This window comes from Rosa chinensis, chromosome 2, assembly GCF_002994745.2.
Source record: "Rosa chinensis cultivar Old Blush chromosome 2, RchiOBHm-V2, whole genome shotgun sequence".
In the NCBI taxonomy this organism is placed as follows: domain Eukaryota; kingdom Viridiplantae; phylum Streptophyta; class Magnoliopsida; order Rosales; family Rosaceae; genus Rosa; species Rosa chinensis.
This window is the reverse complement of record NC_037089.1, coordinates 51,037,700-51,064,281: the sequence shown is the minus strand read 5'-3', so window position 1 is coordinate 51,064,281 and position 26,582 is coordinate 51,037,700. Positions and strand designations below refer to the sequence as shown.

At 36.3% G+C, this 26,582-nt stretch overlaps 5 protein-coding genes across 5 annotated transcripts; 2 read left to right on the top strand and 3 right to left on the bottom strand.

The window, feature by feature from the left end:
* Window positions 1-261: 261 nt before the first annotated feature.
* Window positions 262-1,716, top strand: LOC112184479 (protein FAR1-RELATED SEQUENCE 5-like). The gene has a single exon (XM_024322740.1). It carries the CDS (start codon window positions 262-264, stop codon window positions 1,714-1,716), a length of 1,455 nt encoding a protein of 484 aa, XP_024178508.1.
* Window positions 1,717-1,729: 13 nt separating this feature from the next.
* Window positions 1,730-2,729, top strand: LOC112184478 (protein FAR1-RELATED SEQUENCE 1-like). The gene is made up of 3 exons (XM_024322738.1): window positions 1,730-2,463; window positions 2,554-2,623; window positions 2,721-2,729. Exons 1-3 carry the CDS (start codon window positions 1,730-1,732, stop codon window positions 2,727-2,729), a joined length of 813 nt encoding a protein of 270 aa, XP_024178506.1.
* Window positions 2,730-8,384: 5,655 nt separating this feature from the next.
* On the bottom strand, window positions 8,385-11,832 carry LOC112188510 (cytochrome P450 89A2). Its single transcript, XM_024327634.2, has 2 exons — window positions 11,030-11,832; window positions 8,385-9,261 (listed from the first exon to the last, which is right to left on the bottom strand). The coding sequence occupies exons 1-2, from the start codon at window positions 11,828-11,830 to the stop codon at window positions 8,506-8,508; spliced, it is 1,557 nt and encodes a 518-aa protein (XP_024183402.2). The 5' UTR covers window positions 11,831-11,832; the 3' UTR covers window positions 8,385-8,505.
* A 7,654-nt stretch (window positions 11,833-19,486) lies between these two features.
* Window positions 19,487-22,320, bottom strand: LOC121051273. Its single transcript, XM_040513461.1, has 10 exons — window positions 21,847-22,320; window positions 21,593-21,695; window positions 21,405-21,544; window positions 21,003-21,277; window positions 20,755-20,928; window positions 20,522-20,629; window positions 20,313-20,382; window positions 20,122-20,220; window positions 19,969-20,036; window positions 19,487-19,626 (listed from the first exon to the last, which is right to left on the bottom strand). The coding sequence occupies exons 1-10, from the start codon at window positions 22,318-22,320 to the stop codon at window positions 19,611-19,613; spliced, it is 1,527 nt and encodes a 508-aa protein (XP_040369395.1). The 3' UTR covers window positions 19,487-19,610.
* Window positions 22,321-22,747: 427 nt separating this feature from the next.
* LOC121051272 lies at window positions 22,748-23,587 on the bottom strand. The gene is made up of 4 exons (XM_040513460.1): window positions 23,337-23,587; window positions 23,019-23,231; window positions 22,815-22,907; window positions 22,748-22,762 (listed from the first exon to the last, which is right to left on the bottom strand). Exons 1-4 carry the CDS (start codon window positions 23,544-23,546, stop codon window positions 22,748-22,750), a joined length of 531 nt encoding a protein of 176 aa, XP_040369394.1. The 5' UTR covers window positions 23,547-23,587.
* Window positions 23,588-26,582: the final 2,995 nt, after the last annotated feature.

The following is a 26,582-nucleotide window of genomic DNA, read 5'->3' as shown; positions in this document are numbered from 1 at the left end:
GTATGAGCTTATGCTCGAAACAAGTTTTGTGCTAGAAATTTTTAGTCCTGCTGCATGTGTTTAGTTTCATGACTTTGCATTCATCAATTTGAAAACGGCTTTGCATTCATTTGAAAATGGCTTTGCATTCATTCATTTAAAATTGGCTTGCATTCATTAGTTTAACGAAAACTTTTAGTTTTGCTATATGTGTTGTGGCATTTTGTAATTGATAGAAGAGCTGAAGATATGACAGATAATAAGATGGTTGTACATGCAGAAATGGAGACTAATGGGATTATTGTACCTGCGGAAATAGAAACTGGACCTATTCAAGCTATCCCTCCGTCAGAAGAAAATGTCTCTACTTCAATTTTCTATCCTCAAGTAAGGAATGAGCTTAAACCCTTCAAGGGTCAGCAATTTAAAACATGGGAAGAGGCACATGTTTTTTATACCAAATACGCATCTGCAGCTGGGTTTGTTGTACGAATTGGTTCCAGTAAAAGGAGCAGAGCAACTAATGAGTTTATAAGGAAAGAGTTTTTTTGCAATAGACAAGGAAATAGTCCGATTGAATTGACTGGTGATGAGAAAAGGATTCGTGGTGTAGTAAGGGAGAACTGTAAGGCGAGAATGATAGTTGTGAGAGATAAGTCTGGTGGATTTGTAGTCAATATATTTGATGAAGCTCACACTCATCCTATGACAAGTCCAAAAAGACTCCACTTGCTGAAGTCCAATCGTCGACTTACTAAAGCTCAGAGATCATTATGGGAACAACTATCCATGGTAAACATACCCACACACCAGCAATTTGACATTCTTGGAGTGCAAGTAGGAGGATTTCAGTACATTGGTTGTACACAACAAGATTTGTACAATCTTGAAAGGGATAAGCGTAAAGAGACAAAAGGGCATGATGGAGAAATGTTGCATGACTACTTTCTGCTAGAGCAAGAAAAAAATTCCGGGTTCTTTTTCACAATAAAAGCAGATGTTGAAAATAGGATTACTCATTGTTTTTGGGCTGATGCAATTTCGAGACAGTTGTATAGGTTTTATGTTGATGTGATTATCTTTGACACAACATACCAAACCAATCGGTATAGTTTGACTTTTGCACCATTGATGGGGATAAATAACCATGGTCAGACAATTGTGTTTGGAGCTGCATTCTTAAGTGACGAGACTACAGCTTCGTTTGTGTGGTTGTTTAAAGAATTTTTGAATGCTATGTCAGGGGGTCCTCCTAAAATGATAATTACTGATCAAGATCCAGCCATGGAAAAAGCTATTTCAGAAGTCCTTCCACACACATTTCACAGATATTGTAGCTGGCATATCTTGAGAAAGTTTTCTGAGAAGCTTGATGCAATCAAATTCAGAGATCACTATGATGAATTCAGAAATTGCATTTACTCATCTGAGAATGCAGAGGAGTTTGACTTCAAATGGAAATCAATTCTTGAAAAAAGTGAATTAAATGGACATAAGTGGCTGCAATCAATTTATGAAATTCGGTTTAGATGGGTGCTGGCTTATATGAACCACATTTTCTCATCTGGCATGTCAAGTTGTCAACGAGCAGAAAGTGCGCATTCCTTTTTTAAGGATTATGTTTCTCATAAAAATTCTCTAGTGGACTTCATGGTTCAGTTTAGTCGGGGTCTTTTACACAAACGGCATGAGGAGTTGATTTTAGATCATATTGACAACAATGAAGCCAAGATATAAGTGCGCCATTAAGATGGAAAAGCAAGTGGCTGCTATTTATACACAGAAGTACTATTACATATTTCAAGATCAGTTGTGGGAGAGCTACAGTTACAATCTTGAGGTCACAAAGGAGGATGAAACTAATTGTATACTTAAGGTTATGCGTCAGGATCATGATGATGGAAGAGCCCGAGTCATTATGTATGACAAATCAAAAGATTTTGCCTCATGTAGCTGCAAATTGTTTGAGAGTGCAGGAGTCCCATGTAGGCATGTTCTACCATACTTACACAAGTTACTTCAAGTTCATAAATTTCCAGATCAATACATTTTGAAGAGATGGACAAAATCTGCAAGATCTGAGGTTGTGATGGACAAGATTGACATGGAGATAACTGTTAGGAAGTCCTTACTTGAAAAATGTGGTCTACTGTTCCAGCCATATTCACATGTAACTGATAGCGTTGTCTTAAGTGAAGAAGCAAGTCAATTGTTTCGTGAAACAATGGATTCTTTGATTGAGAAGATTAGGCCACTACTTGCCAATAATAGCAGTGAAGGTGTGGAGTCTTATGCAAAAACAAGTTCAACTCATCAGTTTGATTTTCGAGAACCAGATGAAGTTAAGACAAAAGGAAGGGCTAAAAGAATTAAGAGAGGAAAAGAGAAGGAAAATGGAAAACGCAATAGTTCCGATAGACATTGTCATAGATGTGGCAAAGATGGGCAGACCCATGACAAACGCAATTGTCCACTGCTCAATCAGTAAGAATACATATTTTACATATTTCATGTTTTGTTGGTAATGTTTGGTGACTGTTGTCACTAAATATATACCTTCCTTTGCCCTTTTAGATCTGCTGATGTTGATACAAATGAAAATTTTAGTGAAGATGACATTGATACTGATAGTTATTCATCACAGGTAATATTAATACCTCCCTATACCTCTCTATACAGTCTGAAATTTTTTTCTGAAAGAATTAATACCTTCCTTTTTCCCATGTACATGGTGTGGTCAGGATGATTAGCTGCTGTTGTGCTTGATGAAGAAGTGTTTTCTTTTCAATAGTAATTTTGGAGAGACAGAGGAGACATGTTGTGCTTGCTGCTGCTAACGTTTGCTTTTTGGTTCTCAGCATCAATGTTGAAGCTAGGTCTGGAATACTAGAGTAACACCTGTTTTTGGTTCTATCATGTTTGTTTATTGTGTAATTGCATTTCTCACTGATGCAAGGTCACAAGTCTAGCATTGATGATGAGTTTTGTATAGATAAGCTAGTAGATGTTTGTTGACTAGTTGTACATTACAGTATGTTGTAGTCAGTACTATTGCTTTTGATGCATTTTTTTCCAATGCCAAAATGAGACAATTGTAACACCTGTTATATATCCCTTCATATGCTATATATGCTTGCCTGCTTGCAAATGTTTGTAAATACATTCTCATAAGTTTCAGAAATGCAATACAATTGACAGATAGAAACAATGATCACATATACATTTCTCATAAGTTTTTTAAAATACATACACTAGTTCAGAACATTACAGAGTATCATTTGATAATCAGCATTAATTGCCATCCTGAGAGCAACAAGAGACTAGAATTGCATAATAAAGAAACATGAATTGTATCGATACAACAAATAGGAAAACTGCTAGTGACAACATCAATGGTAAGGGGTGTTTGGCTGGCTTCTTCATCCTCTTCAGCACACATCCAACAATTAAACTTCATCCTCGAGAGCTATAGCTAGGCTGCAATCTGCATTAGCATCAGTAATCTGACCCAGCGCTTTGTATGCAACAGCACGATTGCACAAACAAACAGCTGTGAAAGGACGAGATTCTACATTACATGACAAAGCAGTAGTATAATGTTCAACAGCTTCAGTATGCCTCCCGGCCTGAAATGCTTCGTTCCCTGCAACCTGTAATGCAAAATTTATTATGGATTATTTCGGTTCTAGACTCCAAAACATGAAGATGACATTGCTAGATCACAATTCCAGAAGATGCAGAAGTGCATTAACGATTATGTGCAATCTCCTTCAACCTAGAATTTTGTTTGTAAAATAACCCAATGTAACATTCATTTAGATAGGAGCAATTTATAGATCGATTACATCTTATACCACCCAAAAAATGGACGTCTGCCTTTTATTTCTTAGTTACTGCCAAAATGAAGTAAAGGGATGTCCATTGAAATATGTTTCAATTCAAGAACTAGAAGCCATACCTTATCTCTATTTCAATTCATATAATTCTTTCACATGAGCACTTCATTCTTCAATCTAATAGAACCCCTAAACTAACCAATTCTGAATGTACATGAGCACATAACAAATGAATCGAAATACCAAGAACGTGAATCACCTTGGTTCTAGCTAGGAAATGTTGTCAACCTGTGTTTGGCTGTATTGCACAAGCTCTGAAAACAAGAACGCAAATGCACTCAAACTGACCTGAAACAACCGTCAAATCCCAAAATCAGCAAACATCCAAAATCTCAATCACCCAAAAATTCAATAAAAGCAAAAAAACCCAGGTCCTCATCACTCAAATTAAGGTTAATTGAGTACAAAGTTTCCCCTTAAATCGAGTACCCAACACACACAGATCCATCAAAATCACACCCATTAAGTTCAGGGATTAGTAATTTGATGCATAACGAAACAAAAGTGAATGAGCTAGAGAGAGAGAGAGAGAGAAGACCTCTTATTTTCCTTTGCTGAGAGGCTTGTCGAGGACGTTAGGCAGTAGCTTCATCTAACCGTCTTCTTCTTCAAAACAAATTACAGTGAGGTAAACTAACCGTCTTCTTCGAGATCGCTACCGTCGTCGTTGGGGTCGAGCTCGGCGGCCTCAGCCTGATCGGGAGGGGCCAGGAGAGAGTCGCTTTCGACGATGTGAGAGCGGACGTTAAGCACTTTAGGGTTGGAGAGGACGCCGAACGACTTGTAGTTTTGGATGACGCTGCCCGACAACATCTCTTCCAATCAATGGCGGTGGGATTACTTTGGATTAATGGACGATTTCCTTGTAAATTTCTGCAATTGAATTGAAATCTAAGGCAACAGTGGACTATTTCCCTCAACAAATCAAATACTTACTACAATTACAAAACCCACCTGATTTCTAGAAAAGTTCATGCTCGATTTACAAATTCTCTGAGAGAGAGAGAGAGAGAGAGAGAGAGAGAAGAAATTGGGAGGCCTGAGAACGGACCCGAGTTCAGGAATTGGGGTTAGATAAGGGTTAAATCACTAATCACTGTTTACGATCTCAACCGTCCAAGCTCATTAAACCTAATCCAAGGACTGGGAGTGATAGGAGCATTTTAATGCGACGTTTTAATAATTATTTCCTCATATTTTACTTAGTTATTTCCTTAAATAAATAAATTTTAATTTAATTTTTATTTTCTAGGTACATTGGAATAAATGGAGAAGAAATGAGCTGAAATGAAGAAATAGAGTTTTCCTGATCCAACTAGGAATCCCAGTCAACGCAGGAATCCTGATGAGGCTAGGAAACCTGAAGGCATTAGGAGACAACATGATGACGTGGGAGATATTATGGGGAATTAAGCTGATTTTGCCATGGGAAATTATGGAGTTAATGTCAAAAATCAAGAGATGATCAAGGATAATGATGCCATGGAGAGATTTAAGGGAAGAAAAGTCCAAAATGCATCCAGATACATTGTCTAGGTTCATGCCTAGATATTTGGCCGAAAATTAAGAGAAAAATCATAAATAATCTTGGGAAAATCAGCAACAATATATTAGGGATTGATTTTGGAGCTTTTTGATTGGTTGGATGACACACAGAGCTGACGTGGCGCTACGTGATTGGTCGAAACTGTGTGGCAAAGCTTGGCCATTCCCCTATATAAACCCCCCTATGCTAGACGTTTAAACACACCATCACAACAACATCACACCAACACAACACAACACATTAGAAAAATTCTCTCCATCCTTTAAAGCAAGCCACAGAGTTAAAGCAAGGCCGAAGCAAGAGAAGAATGAGCCGTGACCTTTTCCTCCACCATCCACCATTGAAGACTTGCTTTCAAGCTTCAAGGATCACAACGAAAATCATCCATCCTCATCTTCCATCCACGGTGTAATTCGACCTCTACTTTGTAACCCTTGTTTTGAATTTCGTTGGTTTTGTTTTAGTTGACATTCATGATTGAACAAAATTATTATTTCTGGAATTTTTATGATTAAATGAGATTTTCAGATTCTTATATTGTAATTCGAGAGTTGCTTATGTGAGTTTGTTTAATTAAATTTGCTTTATAGATATCTTTTGTATTTTAATCTTATGTGGTTCGAAACACTTAGGGTTTTGATATGAATGGTGCTAGATTTAAGAACATGAAATCAACTTTTTGTTTTGTGTAACTTGAATCGAAGTAGTAAAGGTTTTGGACAAAAACCGAATTTAATTAAAGAGGATTGCAATTAGGTGGACTTTTTCATACTAAGTTGCACACTTGAGTTGATAGCGTTTCCATGTGTTTCATGCGTTAGACATGTCATGATTGACTAGCTTTCTAGGGCTTGATTACATGTTTGATAGGATTAATCTTTGTGCTTTCACTTAGGTTAATTAGCATTGAAAAGTAAAAAATGGGAAATTATTTGCTTTCGAATATTTCACATAATTTCCCTTTCGAATATTTCACATGATCAACTCCTTTCTCATGACTTAGATGAACAATATTAGGGTTTAATCGAATTTGATCATAGTTTCGGTTTTGATCTTTGTTCTCTCATTCCACCCGTGTATATATGTTTTTACATTTTCTTTATTTTATTTATTTTAGTTTTTAATTTAATAATCCTAAAACCCCCCTTTTGTGTTCATTTGTATATATTTTTATTCTTTGTTTTACTTTTGTAAATAATACTTTTTACTTTTATTAATTTGTTTTTGCAATTACAGGTGTACCCTCAATCCCCGGAATAGAACGATCCACATTTACTATATACTAACGATGACATTTCAGGGTTAAATTATGCGCTTGCTTTCAGGTGCATCAGGGAGCCTATCCCTCAAGTTGGCCAAAAATAGGTATCCCTCATTGGAAGGGGGCTGTGTATATATATATATATATATATATATATATATATGTATTCAAAATTAAGACTCCATTATCCAAAAATTAATCTTTTCAAATCAAGAGAATTTAGTTTCCCACCAACCCTGAATTTAATCCTTTTTTTTTTTTTTTTTAGATGAAAGGTGTCAGACATTATTGAAAAAAGAGCATACTAGTGATTACAAAGTTTAGAAGCTATCACATTACAAAGAAAGGAAGGTATAGAAGAGTAAAAGAGAGGCTGGCCAGCAAAAGCAGCTTTTGTAGCCATCAGGTGATCGAGCTGCCTTCTTGGCACCCTTGTTGTGTGCATAAGTCGAACATTGGGTAGTGCATCAAAGAGCACTTCTAGACCAAAGAGTACTAAATCTTTTGTTTTTGTTTCTAATTTATTGTCCATTACAATCATTTTAAATGAAGATAAATAAGTATTTAATAATTAAAAATTAAAGAAGGTCAGGTGAGGAAATTCAGGGCATGTTTACTAACTTGGAATGGAATGGAATGTAATGGAATGATTACGAAATAAAAACACCTCTGTGTTTACTAACACATAAAGGAATCGGAATGATTCCAGGTAAAAGAATTCATGTGTTTACTAACACATGAAGGAATCGGAATTGGTGTAGGTCCCACCTATTTATCAGGAATCGATTCCTGAATACTCAGGAATTCGATTACGAAGGGGGGAGACGGGTTTAGAAATCATTCCTCCGGAATCAATACCGATTCCTTTCTTCTCCAATTCCACTTGTCTCCGATTCATGATTATTTTCCATTCCAAGTAAGTAAACATGCCATCAGAGGTCTCAGTAGAAAAAAAACTCTTATTAATTTAGTATACCGACATGAGTTGGGACCATAAGAATTTACTATTTAACCCAATTATTAATATACCAAACATTTATTTGTCGAGATTTTACTGTACATATAAACTTAATTTTAAGAATTAATGAACGATTTGAATTAGGAAAGGTCAGAGTGAAAAATTTCTAAATTACAAACGTAACCTAAGAATTGGCCCTCCAAAAATAAGGAGAGAATCTAAACCATTTACATCTTATTGAGTTGAAAATTAGTTCACACATAATCTATAAATATTTAATTAAACCCAATATCTCAACAAAAACATAATTTTTTTTTACCAATTAACTCTCAAATATTAATAAGATTTAAGAAAATTTTAATCTGCAAGGATACAATAGTAAATTTTAGAGCAGTGATTTATTGTACGACATCAGTATACCTTCTTATTTGTTCTATGTTAACTCTAGGGTAAGCCAGTTTTGGCCTTTGTATGCTTCGCCTTAGGATGCCATTTTGAGCAATTTCTATTGCTAGTTCAATAAATTACAAAAACAGAAGAAAAAAATATAGAAAAATATGAATAATTTTGAGAGCAAAATTCCCACACAACTTGTTCGTTAAACTACCCAAAATTGTATCCATAGTTCTTTTCTTTAAATATTACATCAACAACTATAACAATTAATTAATGTTACATGAGATTCACGGTCTTCCATTTATGAATATGATATTTATGCTAGTAGACCAAATGGTATTGGCCAAAATTGATTCCATAGTTTTAATTTAATTTTTTTTTTTTCAATATTACATACACACAGATAATTTCTTTCTTCTGGTATATATCATTTATTACTTATTACAGACAATTGACTGATAATTTATTTTCACTTGTTCAACCTTGGAGATATATGGGCTTGCAATGGATTCTTCATCACCCAGGTGGCCTCTTGCTTCTCAGTCAAATCCACACCAACTTCATTCACAGCTTTCCACTCGTACTTCCAAATCAAATTTGCCACCAAATACTCCAGAAGAAGCATGGACAAACCCCACCCCGGACATATTCTCCTCCCAGCCCCAAAAGGTATCATCTTAATCTCTTTACTCCCTGTTATATCACACTGTACATTATCTCCATCACTCAGAAACCTCTCAGGCTTAAACTCCGTGGGCTCGTCCCAAACACTCGGGTCCCGACCCATTTCGGCAACCATGAAATTCACAGTACAGTTCTTTGGCAGCATATAACGTCCATCCAGAACAATGTCCTCTGTAAGCGAGTGTGGAACCACAAAGTGGCCTGGTGGGTGAAGCCTCAGAGCCTCCATCACCACTGCTTTCAAATAGTGCATCTTCTGAAGATCCTCCTGTTTCATTTCTTCGTTTCCAACCCCCACAACCTCTGTAATCTCTTCAACAAGCCTATTCTGAACACGTGGATATTTCACTACATTCGCCATCGTCCACTGCAATGTTACTGACATGGTGTCCGTGCCGGAGTTCAAGACCTCGGAGCATTGATCCACTAGTTCTCCTTCATTGAATGCTCTGTTCTCGAGAGGGTCTTCTAAATCCATTAATGTATCAACATAAGCTATCATGAAGTCATCGTTGTTCTCATCTACTCTTTCTTGTTTAACCTGTTTAAGAAGAATTGATAGTCGACTTAGTGAAATGGACGTCTTTAGACAAAATTTTCCAAGTACACAAAACTTGTAAACTTTGGTCAATAAAACTTGTAAACTTCGCCGGGTACCTAGTCAAATAGTTATTTTATGCACTCTATTATGCTTATTATCACTACAACATATGCACTTCGAATCATAATTTCTATTGATAAATGTTTTATAAACAATTGACACAAGTGAAAGAGACGATCTGTAAAACAAAGGATATGTACTAGCTTTGAAGTAGAGAGATTATGTGCAAAATTTGACAAATTCATATTCACTGTTTTAAAGTTTGAACCTTAATTTCATGCATATATCACTCGTTAAATAACATTTCTACAACAACAACAAAAAAATCAATTGAATATTGTATCCATTAAATGAAAGTGAGCTAGAGTTATGGTTAATCTACGAATTCACAATTAGGTTTTAGATTAGACCTGCAAATGTGGTTTTAAATATGAATCCATTTAGTAACAACAAAATTTAACCTGATCTGATCCTATAATCCTGCAAATCATTAATACCTCAATCAGAATCTGTATTCGGGGATTAGTAGATATCCGGTCCACTAGTCTGATCCATTTATTATAATGAATATTCTTAAAATTCAAATAATAATATTAATTTTTTTTAGGGTGATTCTAGTTGGACCTCCATATTTTTCATTTATTAATAGATTTTGTCAAGTCATATGAAAAGACGAATAAGGACTAAGAGAGAAAAATGAAAAAAAAAAAAAAAAACTACTCTTCTTACCTCCCTAAATATAACATTCAATTAAATTATTTTTTTATTTCTTCAGAAATTTCCTTATATTACCATATAGTTTTATAATTTACCTAAAATAATTAAATAAAAATAATAATTTATATATATGGCCCATCATTTAATACAAAAATAAATTTAAAACAATCTGATTTGGAATTCCTTAAACTAAATTCATTGAATATTATGATATAATTATTACTTGATCTTCCAAACCAAAACCCTTAAAATCCTTCTTTTACCAAATTCAAAAGGATTCCAGCAACATATCAAGATCGAGAATCTCTGATTAATTTTGGTGGAGGAGAGACCTATTCATTAGAGAGCAATATCATGTTATTTTGATTCATTTTTCTTCTCATGGTTGAAGATAGAGATAAAAAGTAGAGTAACAGATTGTTATATCTCATGTTCAAGGGTCTTTTGGTAAAAATAAGGAGGTCTACTTAGCTTTTCAAGTATTCTAAAAAGTAAATTAGAGGTATACTAAGTATGGAAGATCCAAATAGCAAATTTGGATGTCAAACTAGAACCACCCTTTTTTATTATCATGATAAACTTCAATAAAACATCAAAACAAAATGAAGAGTATCACCGAATGTTAAATTAAAATTAAATAACTAAAATACTCCTTAGAATAATACACTAAAGTAAGTAAGATATTGTGCTTATAATTTTTTTTTAATAATTATAAAAATGGACCAGATTATTAAATGATCAAATCAACTTAAATCTGTGTTTGATCCGTTAGATAGATGGATTAGCGAATCCGGACCATTCCCGGATCAATGAATTAAATTTTCAATCCAAACTCATTCAATAACTACAGATCTAGATTGGGTCTAGATCAAAATCCAGTTTATTAATAGGTCTACTTAAGGTGCTAGAGAGAAGAGACCAAAGTGGTCTACTTCATGTATTGTAGCGCAGTAACTAAACAAGTAAAACAAAAGCAAAGATCGACCATCACCTTCTTTCGTGCCTTTATGAAAGGGAGCAGGATGTCCTTTTGTTGCTTTCGAATTTCGTAGAACTGATTCCAGCCCTTACGGAACAAAATCTTGTTCAACCACCTGGGTCCCAAGTTTAGGGTCTGAAAACCTCTTACCAAACCAAAGATAAAGCGACGCTGAACATCGATGATTTCTTTCATCTTCGCCTCATCCTCCACCTTCACACCAAAAGTCATATACACGAACAAAGAAGTAATGGAGATCCGGAAGTGTTCTAAAACTTCGACGACAGGTCCGTTTGATGATACGGACTGATCGAGCCGGTTGGTGAGGATATCTAAAGCCCATTTTCGGGAAGAAGCGTAGGACTTGAGCCGAGAAGGGTTTAAAACCTCGGACATGAGGTTACGGCGGAGGAGACGCCAAGTTGGGCCGTAGCCGCTGCTGAAGATGACACGGTTGTTGTTAGTGATGAGCTTGGTGATGGGCTGGGGAGGAGGGCGGTCCGCACACACGGCGCCGTTTTGAACCAAGGTTTGGTGGGCGAGTGAGTGGTCGTTGATGAAAATGGCAGGGTGAGGGCTGAAGGGAATGGGGAGGGAGACGACAGGGCCATACTTCGCGTGGAGGTCAACAAGTATGGGTTCGATTCCGGAAGCTAGTTTGTAGAGCCATATGAAGTTTCCGATTATGGGAATCGAGGTGGGTCCCGGCGGTAGAATAGTGCCGTCGAGTTTGGTGGAGGGTTTAGAGGAAAAGAGAAGGGATTTGAACAGCAAAGTGAATAAGAGGGAGAGGATGAAGAGGAGGAACCACATCATTTCCATGTTTCTGTAAAAGAAGTGCTTGGGGTTGGTGTATATATAAAAAAGAAGAAACTATAATGAGAACAAAGGGACCAGATGCCATTTCCATTCGGCAAATCATGTAATATGTTATCATTAGCTAGCATTTTCTCTAGCTCAGACAGGAAAAAAAAAAAGGAATTAATGACGTCTGATACCAAAGTTCAAGTTTGCAAGTACCCTTATATCATATATTTTCTGTTCACAATAATTGAGCAATAATGCCAAAAAGAAGTATTAACAAAAACAAACAGAAGTTGAAAAAAGCAAAAAGACATTGCAACTTACATCGATCACGACATTGATGCTGATGGATGCTATAAACTTAAAAAGTTTCTTATAAAAACCTGATTTTATCTTAAAATTAATTACATTTTATCTCTGAGTTATAGGATGGTTTTCAATTTCGTACTTACATTTTAAAATTTAGCATTTCCTCGAGACATTTTTATACCCATAATTAAATTATCTGTTACAGAAATCTGTTAACTGATGATGTTGCAGTTTAACTGATGACATCAATAAACAAAATTCTAAATATTTAAGCCACATGGACGTACATATAATTAGACAATCCCTCAAAGAAATATTTTTTTAGTAGTAGGAGAGACAAGGAGTCCAGCGTAATTGTACTTGGCTATAATTGATTTTCATCTCAATTTGGGAGATCCAAACATAAATGAAAGGAAACTGCATATGATTCACCTTAAGCACCAAAACCAGCATGATCCCACACCCAAACCCCAACGCAGAACTAGACTTGAACACAAACCACTGCTCCTTCGAATTCATATCCTTAGAACACCAAAGCGAAAACCAGTTTCTCAATCCCAAAAATACAACCGAAGCTCAAATTGATTGCAAAGCATGGCGATTCTGGTCTGATTCCACATCGTCGAGTCTGGGTCGTCAACACGAGGTCTCCTTTGAGTCTAAGTCCTCGATGAGCACGAGGTCTCTTCGTTGTTTAATGTATTAATCAACGGTTCACGATCCGATACTGTAAGATCGGAGTAGGGGTCATCATGGGCCGGGCTAGGGCCGGCCCTACCCTAAATTTTAGGGCTTAGGGTAGGGTCGGGCCGGGCCTAGTCAAAGTCAACAAAATTTAGGGCCGGGTAGGGTCGGGCCAGGGCTTAAATATGTTAACCCTTACCCGCCCGAAAAGCCCGATCCGTTAGGGCCGAAAGGGCCGGGTCGGGCCGGCCCTCAAATAGGGCCAAATAGGGCCGAAATGGGCCAAAAAAGGGCCTTATTTTGTTTAACAAAAAAAAACATTATTTTTTTCTTCTCAAAATATGGCTTAATGGTATATATTGGTAATAAAAGACTCATTGTTTTTTATTGAACATATTTAATACACACACACACTTGTAACTTATAACATTTATTAATATTAGTTAAGGGGGTTATATTCAATTAACTATCTATATAAATCTCTCAATATTAATTGTTGTGTAACAAAGAAAATAGAAATTAAAGAAAACAAAACTTATGAAATCAATTACAAAGAAATAAATAAATTGCATACTATAGAAAAAAGAGAAACATAATTAAAAAATAGAAAAAATAAAAAAAATTTAGGGCTTATTCGGGCGGGCCAAAAATTTCAAAATGGAAATTGATCAATCTGACAATGGTCATATGCATATACAACAGTAGTAGGTATTGTGTAAAAAAATTATGTCGATCTGCATTAAATAAGGCACCAAACGGAGCGGTCAACACTTTGTATAAGCAAATTTCCGTAAGGGGAGCGGCACCTTTTGCGGACAAACATCCCCGTATTTTGACAGCAGGTGATAGACCCCTCCCCATGAGAGTGTGGGAGCTGATAGATCAAAAAAAAAAATTGCAAATTCTTGGTTATGAGCATATTTGTGTTAGGTTTTATTTAGGGTATGGAGTTGACCGGGTCGATAGAGACCCAACCGAAGGTGGAAGTCACTGAAATTTTTACCGCTACCATATATTCATATACGGACGACATCCAATGGTGCATTTTAAAAAATTCCATTTCGTCCCCCATTTTGCTCATGGAGGATAACAAGCCTAATAAACGAGTTATACTACATTAATAGGCATATAAGGATTATATGTGATCCAAAAATTCTGAAATGGAAATCGACCAATCTGAAAATTCTCATATGTTTATAGAACATTGATAGGTATTGTGTAAAAAAATTAGGCCGATCTACCATGAATAAGGCGCCCAATGTAGCGGTCAACGCTTTGCACAAGCAAACTTCCCTAAGGGGAGCGGCACCATGCGCGGACAAACGTTGCGGAATTTTGACATCCATAAGTAGACCCCCTAGCCATGAGAGTGTGGGAGCTGAAAGATCGAAAAAAGTGAATTGCCAAGGACCGGTTAAGAGCATATTTGTTTTATGTTCTATTTAGGGTATTGAGTTGACCGGGTAGATCGAGGTCCAACCGAATGCGGGAATTGTTGAAATTTCTACCACTAACATATATTCATATGCAAACAACATCCAACGGTTAATTTTAAAAATTCCATTTCGTCCCCTATTTTGCTCATGAAGGGTAACAAGCCTAATAAACTAGTTATACTACATTACAAGACATATAAGGATTATGTGCGATCCAAAAATTTTGAAATGAAAATCGATCAATCGAAAAATTCTTATATGTTTATACAATAGCGATAGGTATTGTGTAAAGAAATTAGGCTGATCTGCCGTGAATAAGGCACCTAACGGAGCGGTCAATGCTTTGCACAAGCAAACTTCCCTAAGGGGAGCGGCACCATGCGCGGACAAATGTTGCGGAATTTTGACATCCATAAGTAGACCCCCTATCCATGAGAGTGTGGGCGCTGAAAGATCGAAAAAAGTGAATTGCCAAGGACAGGTTAAGAGCATATTTATTTTATGTTCTATTTAGGGTATTGAGTTGACCGGGTAGATCGAGGTCCAACCGAATGCGGAAATTGTTGAAATTTCTACCACTAACATATATTCATATGCAAACAACATCCAGCGGTTCATTTAAAAAAATTCCATTTCGTCCCCTATTTTGCTCCTGGAGGGTAACAAGCCTAATAAACTAGTTATACTACATTACAAGACATATAAGGATTATGTGCGATCCAAAAATTTTGAAATGAAAATCGATCAATCGGAAAATTCTTATATGTTTATACAATAGTGATAGGTATTGTGTAAAGAAATTAGGCTGATCCGCCGTGAATAAGGCACCTAACGGAGCGGTCAACGCTTTTCACAAGCAAACTTCCCTAAGGGGAGCGGCATCATGCGCGGACAAACGTTGCGGAATTTTGACATCCATAAGTAGACCCCCTACCCATGAGAGTGTGGGAGCTGAAAGATCGAAAAAAGTGAATTGCCAAGGACCGGTTAAGAGAATATTTGTTTTACGTTCTATTTAGGGTATTGAGTTGACCGGGTAGATCGAGGTCCAAACGAAGGCGGAAATTGTTGAAATTTCTACCACTAACATATATTCATATGCAAATAACATCCAGCGGTGCATTTTAAAAAATTCCATTTCGTCCCCCATTTTGCTCATTAAGAAGTTAACATTACATTGGTAAAATGGTTTCAACTCGACCAATTGATTATTTTTAGTTATGTTGATTACTTGATTTATTTCAAAATTGGTATTACATGAATATATTGTCCAATTTGAAATAATAGCTTTGTAATTATTACAGTTAATTAGTTAATAGTAATTATTGGTAAATATTAAAATACCCATAAGATTATATTAAAATGGCGGCGTTTTTGCCGAATTAACTGTTAATTCTTAAAAAAAAAATATTTTTTTCTTCTCAAAATATGGCTCAATTTAAAAGACTCATTTCCTAATATGACAGATTGAAATAATTTTCTACACTTCCATAGTTTTATACATATAACACATGTAATAGAAAATAACAAAAATAAAATATAAATTTTAGGGCCGGGCTTTTAGGGCCGGGCCGGGCCTAGCCCTTTCGGGCTCAATCGGGCCGGGCCGTAGGGTAGGGCCGGGCTTTATTTGGTTGACCCATACCCTACCCTAAATAAAAAAGGGTCGGGCCGGCCCGCCCTAATGGAAGGGCCGGGCCGGCCGGGCTTAGGGCGGGCTTAGGGCCCAAGGGCCATATGATGAGGCCTAGATCGGAGGACATTCAAGTGCGATCTGGAATCAGATTTGGGTCAGGCATCTATTTTACGCCTGTGAGGGCGGCATCTATTATACGTCATCTTCGAAGAGGGCATCCTTTAAAGATTTCATCAATCGTTTTGAAATGCTAATTACTACACCAAAAACCTTATCAGACAACGGCAGAAAACCGTTGTGGGATTTGAAAGGCCACCATTGTCTGTTGAAAATTCAGACAACGGTGGAACACGTACAGTTGTGTGAGAAACACACAGACAACAGATATGTGTTATAACTGTTGTGTGATATCTTAAAAGATGTCATGCGCAGCTGCGCAGCATTTGAGGCGCTGTCTTCAGACAACAGTGCCAGTTTTAAGCTATTGTATGTTAAGCGTGTCAGACAACATATTTTTATTTTGTCTGTTGTCTGATTGATCTTCAAACTTCAGTTTTTGGACTATATCTGTTGTGTGATTAACTTTTGGACAACAGAGTTCAATTGGTTCTGTTGTGTGATTAACTTTTAAGACAACAGAGTTCAATTAATTCTGTTGTGTGATTAACTTTTAGGACAACAGAGTTCAATTAATTTTGTTGTCTGACTATAAATTAGAAGACACTGATTTGTTAAAAACCGATGTGTGATATGATTGATTACAATGTGTTTTTATCCCATTTTTTGCCATTCAAACAACAAGCAGTGATCATTATATCTAATTTGTTGTGTGATCATTTGAACATCACATTCCTGAATTAGATTGTGCATTCATTTGGTCCATTTACCAAATGAACAGAACTTTATCAAATACAAACATTGCAAACCATCAAATGATTCATATAACCAATACTTTAAACTTCAAAAGCAAAGGGGGTGCATTTCCCAATCATTGAAACCAACATTTTACACAAGAAAAGCATTCTAATGCATGCCCATCTACTTGGGACATCAAAAATCTAATACACATATATATTTGTTCCAAAACATGCCACACATGGTGCATGACAATGTACCAGCAGAGAAGCACAAAAAAGATGCTTTCTTTATCTAAAATGTACCAGCAACAAGTGCGCTACTTCATGACTCGTGCACATATGTGTTGACAACAAACTTCCCCCACTCATTTCGCACTTGATCAATATCCGCTTAGGTGTATTGGCTGCTGCCTCTCCTCTCCCACTGAAATCAGTTTATTATATCAAAAGGATTAGTTAATCATTTTGGTGAATGAGGCATGGATATAATAACACACTTATGAGAAATTGAGTCAAGTGGCTATATTTATAGCTATATATGTTGATACCTTGGAAGGAAACAATGACATGTCTTTATCCTCAATGATATCTCTCATGTATCGCATGATAAAGTACCTGCACTCCTTGTTGCTAGGTTGGGGAGGAATGCGCTAAACACAAGCAAATGAATGAACAAGTGAAAAGTCAAAATGAAATACTGTTTTTTGAAAACCACAAGTGGCCGGTGAAACTTACAGCCAAATTTTTCCAATGGACTGAACTCTAGCTTTGCTTATTCTTTTCAGCATTATACATACGCATAGCACTACACCAAAACAACAATATGATCGATGATGTACCATATAGGAAAGGAGGCAAATAAGTGTATTAAACAGATTTCATAAAATTGAGGCATTACGATCAATATGTAAACGAGGGCTTACGTATCCAAGATAGACATCCAATCTCCTGTAGGTAAGCGTCTTTTCAGCGGGTCCATAAAATAGGCGGTTCCTTTCTCCGGATCAACAAGTGTCAACATCCAATGATCACTACATGCATACAAATCGATATACATTTAGGGTAAGAAAATCCAATAACAAGACAGAACAGTATACCACAATATATGAAGAAAAACAAATCGATATACATTTAGGCTAAGCAAATGCAAAAAAATAAAATAAAATAAAAGGAGGTCCATTAACAAACACATATCATATTCTCCATTAGGAAAAGCTATGCTAAAACAACATCCAAACAATTCTCCAATAAGAACATTAACTGCAGATGTAGTATATATGAACCAAACCAGTCCTACACATTTCACCTGAACAAATCCAATGATACCATGATATATATTAAGCATAGAACAATAGATTTCAACAAATTAAAGCTTCAAAACAAATTTAATAGCAGTCCACAAATTCAACAATGAAGCTCATAGTACTCACCAATCCAGCTCCAGCAATGGATACCAACAATAGCAGTAAAGCTCATTGCACGAGTCAAACTCACTATCCAGCTTCTTCCAACTCCACCAGATATGCCTTAATTGTGCGGCTACTAAGAATAATAAACAAGGCTATCAGATTTAATCCAAACCTCAACAAGTCCTAGCTTCCATAATGCATGACTAGACAAGACCTAAATGAAATTTGTTCAATAAAACCACCAGCGCTCAATGCAAGCTTACTACTCAAAGGCCATAGTTTTTTCCGAACCTATTGGCATTCTTGAATCAAGACTAGAATTTGCAGGATTTGGAAGCTTGTCGAACATGTTTTGTTAAATGCCGGCAATTCTAGATATTAGTAGTGTTGCTAAGCCTTAGTTTCTTTAAATGAGGACTTTGATTTTCCTCTCTTATACTATCAAAAATTCAGCTTCCTTCTTGAAGATATAATAATAAACATCAAACCTTTATATCATCCAATAGTTATTTTCTGTACCTTTCCAGTGTCAGATTCATGCATAACTTATTACAAATACATTTGAGACCGGACCACCAAACGATATATTCTCCACAACACACTATGCCAAAAAGGCCTTCAGACGACAGAACTGTTCTGTCGTCTGAACGAACAAAAATGTGTCGTCTAGTACGGTGTCGTCTCTTGGGGGCATTAGACGACAGAAGTGTTCTGTCGTCTGAAAAATCAGACGACATAAAAAAAATTAAAATCTTGTGTTGTCTGATGAGTTTTGCATTTTGGGAACATTGTGATCTGTATCTTTTAAAGCATTCAAACAACAGTTTTGTATTGTCTGATAGACAAAACAACCACAGTATTTTTTAAATGGTATTGTGTGAAGCATATTTGCAAGACTTATTTGTGTGGTTTGAATGCCCTTAAAACGATAATTATATGTGGTCGTAAAGACCATCAGAGGACAATTAAGTGTCGTTTTAGGGTAGGTTTGTATGACATTTAAATGTTGTGTGAAAGCTTTTGAAATTATACATATGTGATGTTGGGAAATGGTTTAGACAATAGATATCATATTCTTTCTGTTATGTCAGTCTCATTACGACGACAATTTACTGTCGTTTGAGATTATTTAGACGACAAATATTTGTGGTCTGAATATAAAAAGGACCACTAATAGTATATGTTTTATATTGTCTGTAATCACATCCAATCACACTTATTTGTTGTTGTTATACACTTTAGCCAATACTTTCAACTAATTTATGTTGTTGTTTTGCCTTTCAGACTACAATTTTCTGTTGTCCCATTGTCAAAAAGACAATAGACTTCTTATTGGTTTTTGTGTTGTGTCTATGCAGCTGCAACCACACGTTTTGGTGTTCTTTTGTTGTAGCTTGCAGTTTGTGACGACACATTTTAGTAGTCCCCTGTACAATTGGTATGCATGCATTCTGGAAATTAAAATTGGCTATTCCTGAAATCATAAAATCCACATCGAAAATCATATTGCAATTTCCATTAATCCACCATTGTCTCATGTACACAAACCTAATTATCAACATCAGTTCTAAATGGCCCATATCTACTAATCTGGGCAGCCGGCAAAATATATGCATGCAGTACTGCTTGCTAATAAACCAGAAGCACTACACAATGTGGGCAACCAACTAAACAACATAGCAAAATAGCTAGCAGTACTGCAATCAAAATTTGGCCTATATATATCAACTATGCATGTCCAAAAGTTGATGCTACATATCTTCAACTACTAGTTAACCTACACATGCACTAGTTATCTTTGAACTTCATAACATACTTTGCCCACTCTGCCCGGACAACATCAACATTCTCCATTGTGTAATAGTGATTTGCTTTTCTTTCCCACTGCAAGGACAGAAGCTTAGTTATGCATCACAATGGATTAATCCAATAAATCACTAGTACAATAGATATATTAGTTACTGATTACCTTAGCACTCCACTCTTGGTTTTTATCCTCCACTATATCCCTCATGTAATGCATAATCCAATATCCACAAGTCTTATCACCCATCTGCTCCGGAATGCCCTGAAAGAAATAAATATTTTCAGTACCTAATAAACCTTGCCTGAACTAGAAAAATGCAAATATAAATAGTTAGCTAGATGGGGAACACATACTGCACAATTTTTCCATTGAACTGTCTTTCGGCCTTTCCTATGTTTTTGTGCATTGAATATTTTGATGGAGCTTCAACAACAACACAATACACAAAATTATGATGAAACTAACAACTTATAAATTGAGAATCGATATCTCAAAAAAAAAGAGGACTAAACCGTTTTGTACATAATACTAACAAAAAACCCATCAAGCTAGCTGCACTTACTTGTCCACAATAGTTCTCCATTCACCGGTGATGAGTCGCCTCTTTAGCGGATCCCTGAAATACACAACTTCTTCAGTGGGGTTCACCACCGTCAACATCCAATGACAGCTGGCATTCAAATTTATGATAATCAATACCAACACAAATCTGATTTAGGTACTTGCATTGCTATATTTATGAGATCAGAAGTCAATATTTACAAAAACAAAAATGCATGAATGAAGCTTTCGTACCCTGAATTATAGGGGACCAAAAAAATCTGACCAGGCTTCCCTCTTTCATAAGAAACTGACAAAGAACGAGCCCGTTCAGTCGGATTTCCACAGCCAATGACACTAGTATTAGCAGGATCTACGAAGCCAATCATATCAAGCATCTTCGATTTCTTCAACACTTGATAAAGGAAGCTGTAAAACCACAAGTCTCAAAATATCATTCAATAACACTGAATTAACAGCTTCATTTAAAATGCATTACAGACCTCATATACATCACAATGCAGCCGGCAGAAACCTCCTTCATGTTGGTCATGGCATACACATCCCTTCTGAAGATGGCGACCTTTTTTAGATATCCAAATAATTCCTCGCCTAAGGTTGTGTGGATGGTGATCCCATCCTTCAAGTTATCATTAGCCCATGTGGCCAATGTCTTAAGTGGTGGAGGCAAATTGGGTGGCAGCTTGTCCAAATCATCATGATCAAAATCCTCATCATATATATCCTTCTTTTTCCTCCTCACAATTTTATGCTTTTGCTGCTGCAATTGATATAAAAAATAACATTGCATGATTAGTATTTCTATATCATGTAATATAGCAGCTCACATGGGAGTTTTGGTAAGAATACAAAGGTTAAAAATGAATTTAAGCAAACTACATTACCTTTGCATCAGCTGCAGTGGGTATAACCCAGTCTCTAGGCCAAGCAATGCATGTACCAATTGCATAGCGGACAAACAGAATCTCATCATTAATAGGAATTGGTAGCAAAGCATTAGTAACAATAGATTTGGTGATCAATACTCAGACATTTTCCTCAGCCATTGGAACACCATGGATAGTTTGCTTGCAGGACTCAACATCCACTTGAATGATCGTTCCTTCAACCACTATGTTGTCCAATGAATCTATCGTAAGTTTACACCCTGACTGGACAATATTGGCGGACTGAACCTGCTAATTCAAACCAAAAAATATGTAAGCATTAGTCACATTTGAGGCAGCAATGTCATCAATATGGTTGATGAAATGTAATTGTAAAGAAAAAGAAAAGAAAACTGATTGTAAGGAAAAAGAAAGTAAAGCTAGGGTAGCGATTAATTACAGGCACTTGCACTTGCTCCACAACTGCATTTTTTTTCGGAGTTAAATAATTTCTAACTTCCTCCTCAATAATCGAGGTTAGTTTGATGTTCAGCTCCCCATCCACAAAGACTTCATTCTCCTCAACTACTTTCTGCTGGTCCTCCCCTAAATCTAACTTCTTCTTGGCAGTTTTGGCAGCTTCAATTTCAATAGCTTTCAAACCAGCCTTTTCAAGTTGCCTTGAACAGCTGCCCTGGCCAGAGCCTAAATCATTCAGCGGTGTCACAGGTTTGGGTGAGTCAGCTGGCATCTCTTTCCCATTAACCATCGCTTCTAACTTCTGAAACCTTTCCTCCCAAGCGGCTCTTTCCCTAGCAATTTGTTGCTCCATCTCCAACTCCCATTTGGCTCTTTCCTGAGCAATGATATTTTCTTTCTCTTCTGCTAGTATCTTCTTAACACTTACCTTGACACTATCTTCTACATTTAGCATTTGGCGTTTAGGTAGATGAAAATATGCTGAAGGCTTGACGAAGCCACCAACACCGCGTACCCTACTAGGATACTCAGGATTTCCCAACACCAAAGTCAGAACATCATCTGTTCCTTCAGGGTTGATTTCTCCTTCAAACACTTTCCTCTTCAAACTTTCCTGATATAGACATCAATCACAGCACACAAAAATTATCCTTGGGATACAAAACCTGAAAAAAAAAAAAAAAAAAAAAAGAAAGCAACAAGTAATAAACAATTACAAAAAACTGAACTTACAATTTTTTCGACCTTCTTCTTCACTGCTGGCCCTTTGAAGTTGCCACTCTTGTCTTGCCGGGCCTTTATCCACATCGTAGCACAATCCAATTCTTCAATCGGTATTTTTTTCAGCCTATAAATATGAATAGATACGTGTGACATCATGATCAGTTTGGTGTAAACTGAAAAGAATAACAAATATATTGTAAATAGATTTGTAAGACGAATACTGACCAGTTCTTCTTGGAAGTTAGCATATCCTTTCCATGACATTCGATGAGGATACTTATTCTCCTTCCTCTTTATTCTCTGCTTTTCACGGAGTATCTATAAAGCATATATAGAATTATGCATTATATTTTAGTATCTGCATAAACACTAACTAATAATGCATAAACTGTTCCACAACTGCATGTCCAAGTATGGTATTAGACAAACCTGAAATTGTTGTGAAGTTCTATCAGCCACGAACGTATTCCATTCATCTACCTCAATGGATCGATAATCATCTGGAGGGAACTGTAAAAGTTCAGGAGAATCCAGATAGGGAATAATGTACCAGTTGGTTAGTTTGCTCTTGAACTCTCTCCATTTGTGGCCGGCTGATGTAATCACCAATTTCTTCCATTCTTTTGGCACCACATAAGCATCCTACACATTAACGAATACAAGGTATACTGTTTTTTGAAAAAAAAAATAATGAAATGTAAATCAGTGAACAGCTAGCAATAACTTATATATAGACTGATTGTTTACCTGAATACTATTCCAAATCTTGTCTTTTTCATCCAAAGGCACATTTCTCCAATCATTTATAGATATTGGGATCTTGGTGCGTTCCAACACCCCAATGTATGACTGCATCTCCTTAGCTGCCTTCCCAATTGGCTCCCCATCAGCATTAGAATTCACCTTTAGCTTCTTTGCTCGAATCAGTCGCCTGGTAATTTTATTCATGGTTACCATCCCTCGCTTAAGCAACCTCAATCCACCAGTGATGTTGTCATCATCATCAGAATCCTAGTATGACTTGCTCTTTACAGACTTACGACTGGACGACGACTTCTTTGTTGCCACAGCCTTCTTGGAATTTCCTGCTTTAGGCGGTGGCATACTTCTCCTGGCTGAAGCATCCTTGCTGGACTGAGTAGCTTTATGTTTTCGCGGACTTCTCCTAGGGAGAGTAGCCTTGTTGGCTTCTGTCAGTCTTGCTTCAGCCTTCTTGGGAGTAGCAGGTTTACAATTTGGAGAAGTAATAGGTGGTTCAGAGACGGTTTTTCTAATACGTTTCATCTGCACCGCTTTTATCCTTAAGGCTATAGATCTAGCAACTTTCGATGTGCTTGCAGATAGAGCCATGACCTGCAATACATAATAAACACAGTTAGCCCCATAATATATGTTAACAATTAATGTCAATAAACAGATGAAACAAAAACACATAAAACAATGAAATAACTAACACATAAAGCAATGAAATTACTAACACAATGATAGGCGCATTTTAATGTGATATTTTAAATGTTAATTTCTCACATTTTGCTTAGTTATTCCTTAACGAATAGATTTTTAACTTAATTTCTATTTTTAGGTACATTGGAGTAGATGAAGAAGAAATGAGTGTTACGTCCATAATTACCTAGAAATGATGGAGAAGAATGAAAATGCACTAAAAAGTCAACCTTGAATATTTTCTTACTCCGGCTAGGAGAATCAGAGCCAAGCAAGGAAGAAGGAGCGGCCACCTGACCAAATGAACTCGAAATGAGCTGAAACTCTCCAGATCCATTCTAGACACCCAAAGGATCATTTCTTATGAAGAGTGCCAGAGAAAAATATGAGTGGAAGGCCTTCAAACAATCAGCCCAATTTTCTACAGAAGCAAAACCGGAAAACTGGACCTGTAAGAGGTCCAGCAGCATTTCCGGCCCAACCACTTGGAATAAAGCTCTGAAAATTTGTGAGGATGATATACACTCATAGTGGAACATTTTTTATGAAGAAGTCGAAGGCTCATTCTGAATTTTTGATGGAGAAATAATTGAAGGAATAAAGGGGAAGAAACTGACCTGAAAACAACTCAACACCACATATTCATGTTTCCCACCCATATGAAGAAATCATTTCTTTTTCCTTGGATACAATTTTTCTACCCTAAAAGATCATCATCACTTCCACATTTCTTCACCTTCATGCTTTGCTTTCATCATTACCTCATCTTTTACATATTTTACAAACCACTCTCATACTCCACTTTCATTATTTTTCTTCATCTCATCATTTCACTCTTCTTTTCTTCCCTATTTAAACACCTTCTCCTCTCACTCTTACACACCAATTCCTTCATCCATTCCATCTTCTTTGTCCCTCCATTTCCTTTCCATTTTTCCACACAAATTCCTTCATCCATCTCATCTTCTTTGTCTCTCCATTTCCTCTCCATTTTCCTTTTTCATTCTCTAGTTTTCTTGTTCTTCATTTTCAAGCCAAGAGAAAGAGAAGCCATGCAATACATCAATTTCCTAACCGCCATCCACCCTTGTGTCGTCCCTAGAAGATTGCTTGCTTTCAAGGATCTTCAAGTTCTTCGTCTCAAGGCTTTATCATTCATCTTCCAAGGTGTATTATATCCTTTGTCTTGTTTTCTTTGCTTGATTTTGTAAGACTATGAATTCTAGTTAACAATAATGTTTAGGGCAAAGTTTAAGCCCAATTTCTATGTTTAAATAAAGTTTTCGAATTCTATAATTGTGATTCTAAGTTGCTTATGTGAGTTTGTTCGATTGAATTTGCTTGATAGAAAACTTTTATATGTTTATCTTATTTGGGTCGACACTTATAGGATTTGCATGTAATTGGTGCTAGGTTTAAGAACATGAAATCGACTTTTCGTTTTGTGTAAACTTGAATCAAAGTAGTAAAGGTTTTGGACAAAAATCGAATTCAATTGAAGAGGATTGCAATTAGGTGGACTTTTCCATAACTAAGTTGTACACTTGAGTTGATAGCCTTTCTCTATGTCTAATGCGTTGAACATGTCATGATTGACTAGCTTTCTAGGGCTTGATTGCATGTTTGATAGGATTAATCTAGGTGCTTTCGCTTAGGTTAATTAGCATTGAAAAGTAAAATATGGGAAATCATTTGCTTTCGAATGTTTCACATGATCAACTCCTCTCTCATGACTTGGAAGAACAATTATAGGGTTTGAATCGAATTTGATTACATGGAATTGATTTTGATCTTTGTTCCTTGCGTTCCACCCTTGTATATATGTTTTTACGTTTTCTTTATTTTATTTATTTTCATTTTTAATTTTAAGAATCCTAAACCCCCCTTATTTTTGTTCACTTGTATATATTTATTCTTTATTTTATTTTTGTAAATAATACTTTGTTATTTTAATTCTTTATTTGTTTATACAATTGTATATATTTATATTCTTTATTTTATTTTTGTAAATAATACTTTTCTTTATTTGTTACACAATTACAGGTGTACCCTCAATCCCCGGATAGAACGATCCCTATTTGCTTATACTACTAACGATATTTCAGGGTTAAATTGTGCGCTTGCTTTGAGCGCATCAATTTTTGGCGCCGTTGCCGGGGATTGAAAAATCACTTGCTAAATTGTGTCATTTATTGTATATATTTGTTGTTTAACAATTGTTTGAAACTTAGTTTAAATTAACTAGGATGTTATTTATATTATTGAACACGAATTTTAATTGCAGGTTGTAAATTGAGAGGAATAGGTGAAGTCTCTTTTGTTAATATTGGCCTAAACCCCTTATTGGTACCTAGCTCAGGTCCCTTAAGGTTGGGGGCGGCCTTTATTAACACTTGTTGAACTGTCTTCACACTTATGAACTTTTTCATCTTAGTAAGAAAGCCTATGTGAAATGGTGTCTAGGAAGGGGACAACGTTCATGACGGGTTTTTGAATCCAGAAGTGCTTGCAAATGGGCCTAAACCACTATGTGGGAGTAGCTCATGCCAA

Bases quoted from the DNA above. Each gene is read 5' to 3' on its own strand.
- LOC112184479 (XM_024322740.1), top strand. From the start codon at position 262: ATGGAGACTAATGGGATTATTGTACCTGCGGAAATAGAAACTGGACCT.
- LOC112184478 (XM_024322738.1), top strand. From the start codon at position 1,730: ATGGAAAAGCAAGTGGCTGCTATTTATACACAGAAGTACTATTACATA. The intron at 2,464-2,553 runs GTAAGAATACAT...TTGCCCTTTTAG, and splicing joins AATTGTCCACTGCTCAATCA to ATCTGCTGATGTTGATACAA.
- LOC112188510 (XM_024327634.2), bottom strand. From the start codon at position 11,830: ATGTGGTTCCTCCTCTTCATCCTCTCCCTCTTATTCACTTTGCTGTTC. The intron at 9,262-11,029 runs GTGATGGTCGAT...CTTCTTAAACAG, and splicing joins TCATAAAGGCACGAAAGAAG to GTTAAACAAGAAAGAGTAGA.
- LOC121051273 (XM_040513461.1), bottom strand. From the start codon at position 22,320: ATGCTAAATGTAGAAGATAGTGTCAAGGTAAGTGTTAAGAAGATACTA. The intron at 21,278-21,404 runs GTAATGTAGTTT...CAATTGCAGCAG, and splicing joins CCACTGCAGCTGATGCAAAG to CAAAAGCATAAAATTGTGAG. The intron at 20,383-20,521 runs GTAAGTGCAGCT...TTGTTGTTGAAG, and splicing joins TGGAGAACTATTGTGGACAA to CTCCATCAAAATATTCAATG.
- LOC121051272 (XM_040513460.1), bottom strand. From the start codon at position 23,546: ATGGTAACCATGAATAAAATTACCAGGCGACTGATTCGAGCAAAGAAG. The intron at 23,232-23,336 runs GTAAACAATCAG...GTTAATGTGTAG, and splicing joins AGATTTGGAATAGTATTCAG to GATGCTTATGTGGTGCCAAA. The intron at 22,908-23,018 runs GTTTGTCTAATA...TATGCTTTATAG, and splicing joins GAACTTCACAACAATTTCAG to ATACTCCGTGAAAAGCAGAG.